Source organism: Syngnathus typhle, linkage group LG13 (genome assembly GCF_033458585.1).
Source record: "Syngnathus typhle isolate RoL2023-S1 ecotype Sweden linkage group LG13, RoL_Styp_1.0, whole genome shotgun sequence".
NCBI classification, from domain to species: domain Eukaryota; kingdom Metazoa; phylum Chordata; class Actinopteri; order Syngnathiformes; family Syngnathidae; genus Syngnathus; species Syngnathus typhle.
In genome coordinates this window covers 5,014,014-5,023,980 of record NC_083750.1, presented here as the reverse complement: position 1 = coordinate 5,023,980, position 9,967 = coordinate 5,014,014, and the positions used below count along the sequence as shown (strand labels likewise).

General features: G+C 39.8%; 1 protein-coding gene across 1 annotated transcript; it reads right to left on the bottom strand.

The window, feature by feature from the left end:
- Positions 1-854: 854 nt before the first annotated feature.
- On the bottom strand, positions 855-9,705 carry paxip1 (PAX interacting (with transcription-activation domain) protein 1). The gene is made up of 23 exons (XM_061295769.1): positions 9,487-9,705; positions 8,628-8,762; positions 8,403-8,446; positions 8,220-8,283; positions 7,893-8,003; positions 7,699-7,774; positions 6,883-7,401; positions 6,484-6,587; positions 5,500-6,376; positions 5,174-5,268; positions 4,751-4,846; positions 4,388-4,525; positions 3,853-3,974; positions 3,563-3,747; positions 3,442-3,485; positions 3,236-3,303; positions 3,049-3,151; positions 2,710-2,878; positions 2,445-2,545; positions 1,728-1,862; positions 1,539-1,614; positions 1,393-1,452; positions 855-1,119 (listed from the first exon to the last, which is right to left on the bottom strand). Exons 1-23 carry the CDS (start codon positions 9,565-9,567, stop codon positions 1,103-1,105), a joined length of 3,420 nt encoding a protein of 1,139 aa, XP_061151753.1. The 5' UTR covers positions 9,568-9,705; the 3' UTR covers positions 855-1,102.
- Positions 9,706-9,967: the final 262 nt, after the last annotated feature.

The following is a 9,967-nucleotide window of genomic DNA, read 5'->3' as shown; positions in this document are numbered from 1 at the left end:
ATATTTTCATATTAGTACATGATCTCACTATCAAGAGATCCAAAATATTTTGTTTAGTTTTAAGTATCCCTGTTTTTTTTTTATACAACGCATAAAGCAGTACAATCACATTGAACCTACAATATTTTGGCGTAGTGAGTAAAAACAATGTAGTTAAAAGGTTAAATGAATGAAGTGACCTTAAGTAAATCTATTCCTACTCTATTCTATTCTATTTAATTCTCATAGGTTGTTTTTTTGTAGGCTAGTCCATTTTCAACTAACCTACACATTTATTGAGGACTAGATGTGAATGGTTGTTTGTTGATATGCAAAGTGTGTAGCCCAGCTCTGACCTCAAGGGTGCAGCTCACCCACGACCCATATGACAGCAGATGGATGGATCTGAACAAATACAATACATTGGGTAGAGATGGCAGCATTAACTTAATACAAAATGTAGCACATGACCTTGGCTCAGGTTGTCTAATTCAGTCTTTGGTAGTTTTGAGGGCAGCACCGCAAGCGACATGAAGTGCCTCACTCCTAACCAGCCTCCCCGCCTACACAAGGCCTCAGGCTATCTGTTTGACAGTCTGCAATTAGAACTTCACCAGTAACTACCCCAAACCATTATTAACAATTAATTAAATCAAATCTATCAGGAATTATGGGCTCAAACCTTGAAGGGATACCTTCAAGAAAGCTTTCGAGACTAATTTAAATGAGGAGAGCGAGCTTTTGTTCTAAAAAGTCTGCCTTTTTATCTTAAAATATTAGTATATTCGAAGCATAAATATCTGAAGACAGTGGTCACAAATTGACAACCATCATCACTACACATGTTGGAAGTGAAAAAGGAAAACAACTTCACAAATAATTATCAATTTTATTCCCAAAAAAGCATTATATTAAGCCTGTACACATTGAACAGTGAGAACAAGATTTAAAACAGTCCAAAATTTGAACATTAATCTGACAAAAATAACATCTATTTATTTATTCAGAAACGTATACCAAAAACTACAAAAAACACTGGATTATCTATGCACAAAAGTAAAAACATAGAAAAGTCAGTGTGGTTTAACACGGATTGCTCCTCTTCATTGTCTTCATTGTTTCATCAAGTGAACTTATACGTGTGAATGTCAAGGAATCACATTTTGCTATATTAATTCAATAATTGCATCTCAGTTTGTAGCATTTGTGAAGTCCGTTTTTCTCTTCTTTTGTAACTTTTCATTTTAAAATGATATACTGAAATATTGTTCTGTGCTTGGGCGTGCGTGCCATAGAAATTTCTCATAACACTGATCTATATTGTTTTTTCATAGAATAATCATCAATACTAAAACCCTAATCAAATTGCCCTTATTCAAAGTCATAGAGATGGATGAACTGTAAAAGGATATGAATCATAGTTAAGTTTCTGGGTGAGAACTCCGGTCAGAATGAACTCAGCGTTGTGGACATCTGGACAACAGAAACACGTCACAGAATCAACACACACTTTCAGATGCTCCTCATACACAGTGTGCGTTTGTGTGTGCAGACTTTACCAATGTTTTTGACAAAGTACTCTCTACACAAGTGTAGATCATTGTCACATGAAATCAAGATGATTTCTGGGAGATTCTGCAGCAAAACAAAATGCATTTTGTAGTCCTCACAGTATATATACTTTATTTCTTCATTATTATTTTTTTGTCCCTGTCATCATCCTTTATCAGGTGAAGCACCAAACTCACCTTGTTCTGTTTATGCTCCATTATCTTCCTGTAAGAAGGTTGTTTCGCGACGACTCTCCCTCCAGCACTTTCTACAATCAACTTCATGCTGCTGAGGCTGGGGCTGATTCCAGGGGTTAGATAAAAATACTTTCCCTACATCCCAGAAAGAAAAGGTACAAAGACAGAAAAGCATAGAGTAAAGAAGAGGTGGGGAGTTAAATGGGTCATTTACAATATGATTTTTCAGACTATAAGGCGCAATCTCAATGAACAGGTCTATTTTGAGAAATCTCCATAAGGCGCACATAAAAAAAAAAAAAAAACAGTACCGAAAACTTACAGTCAAATTTTGATCAACCTTGAATCGACATCCATACAAAAGTTGTCCTGTTTTAGAAAATTTAAGGATTTTAAGTGCACCTTACTGTCTAAAAAAATATAGTAATCAATCAGAGGAAGTACGCACACCATTGAATTTCATTTCAGTAATATCAAAAATCATTTACTATAATTATATTTGACTTTACTACTACAATATTGTAGGTACGAATATCATGTGGTGTGTTTCGGCTTAACAACAAGAAGTACAGAAGTAATTGTTTTTGTTGTGCCACGTGATAACGTAGTCTTATGGTGCCGCCATTCATAACCACAAAATGTCATATGTTTGTCAGGATTGTCGCAAGCCAAGGACCCACTGTATTGTGAGTGTCCCTAAACTTTTGTCCATATCACCTTGAAGAGTGGTGCACTGTGGGCTTTCTTGAGTGATTCTTCCAGAGTGAAACCAAACAAGACCTCGGTTTCGGTATCCCGCAGAATGTAGTTCTGTTCATCTGGAACACAGATACAAGTACAGCGCTGTCATCCACATTAGCTTTAACTACAATGATAAGTGAACTTAACAAGGCTATAGCTAGCCCTCACATCATAATTGTTAACTACTAGTTTGAAAGGGTTGCACTTAAGAGTATATTGCTCATATCAATACAAAACATACCAACAAACTTCTGGCTCCTCCAGCTCTCTTCAAGCCACTCTGGGGTGACGATATGTTTCACCACAGACATTGCGGCGAGAAATTTGATGGTGCGCATCACTTTACTTGCCACCAGGTGAGTCGCCTTCAGACTGCCCTCTGCTACTTCACCACCTAAAGCGTGCAGCCTCTAAGGGAGGGAGGGAGGGAGCTTAAGTTAGATGTTTACATGCAGTCTCAGAACAATGCTTTTGTGGTTTTAAAACAACCTATCTATCTAGTATCCATCCGTAGTACATCCATCCATTTAATCTTTAATTGTAGAAAGGAAATTGTACTGGACTCTTGTGATGGTTTCACCTTTGTGTATTGCTGAACTTCAGTGGGGTCGAACCCTGTGAAAACAACTCTTGGAGTGGACTCTGGTGGAAGCTTCTTACTGGGAGACTGGATCTCCTCCAATCTGTGTGAACCACACACAAAATAAGCACTGGCTAAAAGAAAGTACACAAAGCAAAAAGGCAAAAGCGAGATCTGAGAGCCTAACCTCGCCTTTTTGTTGGCTGGCTGGTTTGTGGAGTCAGCCAGCTTCTGTTTCTGGATGAGCAGCAGGTTCTAAACAAAGTTCATAAAGAGAACAAGGAAGTCAAGCAAAGTCAACAAAACTGTACCTCGAGTCTTTAATCGGACTGAAATGTCAACAACTTGAAGAAAGCACTAAAAGGAAACCAATAAAAGTGGCAACAAACTCACCGCTAAAGCTTCTTGAGATACTTTGACGGGTGTTCTCCAAGGGGCTATGTAAAATTGGAAATCAAAACATCTTAATTTATGTTTAAATTACAGTAAGCAGGCTGCTCAAAACAGTACACACCAAGCAAGTTCTGGACCAACTGGAGGTTTGGCACCAGCGGCTCAGGATGCGTATAAATTGAGTATCTGCTGTGGTGAATTTGTCTTAATGCTTCAAAGTTTCCCAGAAGAATATCGCACATCCACTGAGCGTTTACGCATGGAATCTTCCACTCTTTGGCCTTCTCATACTTGAGCCCAGTGGGTCTAAAGAGAAACCCACAGCACAGACAAATTAATAACACTGTGGTAGTGACAAGAAGAAAAAAAAATAAAAAGAAAAAAAACATGGCAATGCAAGTCCCTCCTTACTCTTTGCAGATAAGGACGGTGTTGCTCCGACACAGGTACCCGGTGTATCTGGCACCGGCCAAGTACGACATCAGCTTCAAGTCATCTCTGTCAGCATCCACAAAACCAGTCACAGATATAATCTAAGAGGAGGAAAGGCTGATTAGAATAAGAAGCATGCAATATTATCAAGACATTCGAAATAGAAAGCTAAAACAACAATAAGGAATTCATGCATTTCCAAAAAAATAAATAGCCAACCCTACATGACTTAAATAGAAAAGTAACTGTTTTAGTTTGACATAGTATATACCAAAACAGAAGATTTGCAGAAGAGAATAATGTTGGACAGAAAGATCAAGAGGAGCTTTAAAAAAAAAAAAAAAACATTGCACTTTATGAGTCATATATATGACCTAGACTCATAAAGTGCACTTTATGAGTCATATACGACCTAGACTCATAAAGTGCATATATATATATATACAGGAGCTAATATATATATATATATAACTATATATAGTTTTTTACTAAAATTTATGGTAGTAGGACATACATGTTGAGAGCAAGGCTTGGCTCCAGGAGGGAAGGCAAATGGCAGGTGAAGCGTCCGATGAGGAGGGACCATCCTCTTCCGTTTGAGGACTGTGTCTAACCAGTGGGCTGTCACACAGCGTTTTCCCTCTCTGAGGGCCTGGTAGGTCAGAGACAATCAACCCAATGCCAAGGATGCCAAAAAAGAGAATAGCTTGACATGCTGCTGCGTAAGCATGTTTTATCTTTAACATACGTATCACGTCTTGTTGGTTGGTATGTGTTAGCTAAAATCATTTGCTGACAAGCTCTTTGCTTTGAAAAGCCAGTGTTTGATGCAGCTGTACTCTATTCACAATCTAGACACAGAAACAAGCATCCTTACCTGGACATACATGTTGCTGACCTGACTCTCACAAAGCAGGTGAGTACATTGACTGGTCAGGGAGGGGTCAACAACACCACCATAGAACTGGATCACCTGCAAGTGGAGGGAAGGGCAGAAAATGTTCTTTTAAGACCATTTGATGACGCTGATGCTCCATTTTAAATATGAGATCAGCACAGTTTGTGAGTCCACTGGGAGAAATATTTGTGCAAAGCAATAACTACCCTTTTTTTTTTTTTTTTTCTTCCTACCACTAATTCTAAAAGAATGGAAAGAGGCAAAATTCTTCCTGGTGAAAAGAGTCTTTTTTTCTTTTCATTTGATCGTTTGGATAAATTGGCCACGATTGCTCTAAAATGAGTTAGTGAATGAGTTATTAACAATCATGTACTGCTTGTTGGTGAAACTTAATCATCTTACCCGTTTCCATGTGGCCAGCAGCTGTTTGTCTGCTATCTGTTCTGGATAGTCAGCAATGGCAAACACACATCCCAGCAAAAACCCGTCCTGTGGAACTGTGACATTGGGGGGAAGAAAAACAGTTCATAAATACATTTACACAAGAAGGATGAACTTGGTCGATTTTGATAAAGGCTATGTACTAGTACTATTTTTGTATGTTGAAAAAGTCATGCGTTCAATGTTTACTTTGAAGTGATAATGCTTATTTCAAATGAATGGCTTGGAGCTAACGTTAAATTTGCTCAGAGGTCAATGTATATCGAAAAAGCCAATCTCCTACTCACTTTCTTGTCCTGGCTCATGTCCAAAAAGAGAGATATGAGCAGGCTGCTGTGGCTGCGGCTGAATAGTTTGTTGCTGCTGCTGCTGAAGCTGCTGTTGCTGCTGCATGGCCTGTTGGTTCTGATGCTGTATGGCCTGCTGATGATGATTCTGCAGCTGCTGTTGCTGCAGCTGCTGGATTTGTTGCTGCTGTTGCAAGAAGTGTTGCTGTTGTTGCTGCTGTAGATGCTGTTGGTGTAATTGTTGTTGATTTTGTTGTTGTTGTTGTTGCTGCTGTTGTTGTTGTTGTAAGATCTGCATGCGTTGCTGCTGTTGGAATTGCTGGAGCTGTTGTTGCAGAGCTTGCTGCTGTTGCAGCTGCTGTAGACCAGGGCGTAAGAGCTGCTGAGGGCGCAGCTGCTGCTGAGAGAAGGTGTGTTGCTGCTGTTGGGAAAACATCTGCTGTTGGTGCATTTGTTGTTGCTGCTGCTGCTGCTGCTGTTGCTGCTGCTGCTGCTGCTGAAGGAACTGATGCTGTTGGGACAACTGAGGGAACCCCTGCTGTTGTACAACTTGTGACTGTTGCTGTTGGTGATGTAGCTGCATCATTTGATGCTGCTGCTGTTGTTGTTGCTGCTGCTGCTGCTGCTGCTGCTGCTGCTGCTGCTGCTGGAGCTGCATCACTGGATGTTGCGCTTGTTGGGGTAACTGTTGATGATGTTGTTGAACTGTCTGATGTGACTGTTGCATTAACTGCTGCTGCTGCGCAGTGAGTTGTTGCCCAGCCATTTTGGACTGATTGAACAGAAGGGGGTTGTTACTGTTTGGAGTCTGAGCATGGCTTTGATTGGTTTGTTGCTCTATTGGCTTTCCCTGATTGGCTGTCAGATTCTGGATAATCTGTGAAAGAAATAAAGCATCTTAAATCTATCAAATTTGTCCCATAACAGTAATATAAGAACAATTATAAAGAGAAGAAAAAAACATCCACTTTTAGAATGTCTTACATGTGCTACATTAGTGGGTCGAATAGTTGGTTGCATGTCAGAATTGTTGGTAATGTTGCGAAGTGTTCTAGCGGCTGGGCTCCAACCGGGCATGTTGTCTGGAACTGATACACCAAAAAAAAGACAAATATTCCACAAGTTAAGTAACTGAACTAATCATAACATAAAATGTATGCAAACATGTATAAAATATACTAATCTAAATTTAATATTACAGATTAATTTACTGCTTGTATAAAAGAATACATAGTAAAGTGGCTTTGGAAAAAATCACATCTAAAATTGCAATCACAATATTGATTGATAATGACAAATGATAATAATAAAATAATACATTGCATAAGATTTTACTATACCTCTACTATGTCAACAAAGCCTTGCATCTTTGTATCTACTGACCTTGTTGTGCATTTTGACTGATGGCAGCAGCAGTGCGGACCTCTGTTGATATGGGTCCGGCGCCAGGGACTGGAGGAACAGTGGCACACAGGTTGATCAACCCACTGCCTGTTGAGGATACGGGATCCTTGTTGCCAGGTGGTCCACTTCGCCGCCTGGCAGTGCCTGATGCAAATGGAGGGGTTGGTGTCACAACCTCAGCAGGTGTCCAGTTGAGGTTAGTGCCCTCCTTTTCTGTGGACGAGTCATCATCAGAGTCGTCAAACATGCGCTCGCTGCGGCGTTCAGTTTTCCGTGGGGACGACGGGGAGATGGAGTTCAGTTTTTTGGGGCCAGGTCGTCTGCGAGGACTTGACTCTGCTGACGAGCCACCACTGGACATCCGGGAGCGTCGTGGACTGTAGCTTCCATCTGAATGGGAGTGTTGGTCATATGACTCTGGCTCACTCTCATCCGCTTCCTCTGGCTCCACATAAGTAAGTCGAGGGTGATAGAGCGATTCATCATTCCGGCTCTTAGCTGTAGTGGAAAGTTTGGAAATTTTAACATTCATAATGGAACTTTTGGCAAGATAACGTTGCCCAATTGAGGGACTTGTGTGTCATGCATCTCACAATTACATGCGTAGTGGACTTTAAAGATGTGTAGCAATGGAAAAGTACAGGGAGACTTGAGTGTACACAGAATTGTTGCCTGACTTGGAATAATCACTGGAGATGAACTGTTACTCTTTTGAAAGTTGTGAATTATAATTCTTGATTAAATTATTCAGACAGGAAAAGAAAAACCTCAGTAGCAGAGAGACCTGAACTTTACCTTTTACTGAATCTGTTATCCAGTCTGGAGTGACAATCTTAATTCCAGGATGTTTAAGGGCACACTCAAACTTGGCCTGGAGTGAAAAGAAAAACACATAACTGAATTCGGCAAGAATAAATACCTGCATTTGCAATAATAAAATCACTTCACTTTTAGAAAATGTGAAATTCAGAAACAAATCTTCCACCTACCCCCTTTGGTTCATTCACCACCAAATGAGTTACTTTTTTGTTAAGGTTAAGCTGACATTCTCCGCCATAAAAAGTTATATATGCCCACAATGCATTGAGGTCGTCTGGAAGCTGTGGAAAAACAAAGAGTCAGACAGTAGTAGTACATAATAGCAATAAAAACGTGGAAGAAGTTATGACTTTTAATATAGAAATTATTTATTTCCATTATTAAAAATAATGTGTCCATACATGAATTTTTGACCAATCATATCCAAATCTCTGCTATGTTTAGCCCCACAAGGTTGCATCATATTTCAGAAATGGGTATAGTATGCAGTCACTCACACAAGGAAGACAGGCTGTCACTCCAAAGAATATTTGACCCGATTCTGGAGAGAACCCTGTGACACTGCGGGGTTATTGGTTAAGAAAACCTAGTCAACTCTATCATGAAATTATTAGAAGATTTTTCTTAAATCATATCAGGGAATACGCATTCTGCATAAATTCGACATTTCGGAAGGATACGGTAAAAGGTCTCCACATCGAACAGAGAGGATCACCCAGGATGGCTGGAAAACAGGAGTAATAATCATGAATTAATCATGCCATTAAAATACCCACTGTGTCTGTAACTAGACTTTCTCTGCAGCAGACTGAAGTTATTTTTGGTTTTCCCGATTGACCAAAACAAAGCGGTTACAATTGTCAATTTTTATGCTCACTAAACACGAGATTGGATTGACTTCTTACCTTTACCACAGGAAGATCAAAAACCTCACGAGATTCCCCCACCTCTGGGTTGTCCCCATCCTCTGCAATAATATGAGTAGCCAGAGCATTGTAGGAGACCTCTTTGCCTTTTCCGTCTTTCAACAACTGCACCACCTAAAATATGGCCATAAAGAGTTCACCCAGTCACATGACGATTAGCATATAACATCATATTCCGTTCGCAATTTCAGCATCGTGTCACGCCCACATGACGTCCTTATGTCATCCTAGTTCCCACCAAAACTTCATTTGTCTATTGCTATATTACATTTTAGAAATGATTTGAGGAAGAATAAACAATTATTACATGAAGAGAGAGGAGGGTGCACTATTTGGCAGGAAGTAAAACACCGCAGATGGAGTAAAATAATGACAGGTTGATGCAAATCAACACCGTCAAAGTTATTCACTTTGGTACATAAACGTAGCTCAGATCAACTTTAGTCATTCAATATGCATGACAACATAACTTTATATTGTTACGCCACGAGACAACAGATTTATAAAACGGAGCGATCATTGAGGAGCTACATGCAGCTGAGAACCTAAGCGTCAGTACACTTGAGATTTGAGTGTATAAAACGTCGCTAGGAGCAAAGTTCTTCTGCGTGATCAATTATTAGCAAGCACACAACTTTACGGGAGATGCTATGAAAGAAAGAATAGTAATGTCGTCATTGAATCAAATGATCGCTCGACCAAGCGCGCTATTTCGAGCGTAGCAAGACAGCCTGTTAGCCAGCTAGTTAGCTTGTGCAACAAAACCCATTGAGATTCAATAGTGCTAACAAGTTAAAATGCTATCATACTAGCTAAGAGGAGCTAACATCAGTCTCACCTTTGGGTCAATGTCCCCAACCACGTAGAATTTGACATCTTTAAAAAGTTCATCAACAACCTTACTTTCCTCTTCAGACATGACTGTCCATTAAATTCATATGATAAAACATTTATGCGATCCTAAAGCTAAAGGTTTAAAAACTGCACATTACTGCGACTGCTGTGTGCTTAGAGCAGGAGACCCGGGCTTCTCTAGCGCCAAATCGGTGAGCGCGTCATGGACTAGATCATTCTCAAATGAAGAGGGTGTGTAAAAAAAAGGCCAAAGTCTACATGCTTTTTCAATCTTCCGAACATGAATTCAGTCCAAAAAAGAATTATAATCAAGCCACGGAGACACCTTGCGCAGAAAAAAAAAACATTGAGTGAACTTCATCATCATGAAGATCATGCGTGTTTTTCTTATAAACCTCTGATACCCCTATACTATTCGGGTTAGTGTTTTGTCTCATTTTGCGGTAACCCTTTCCGCCCCACTG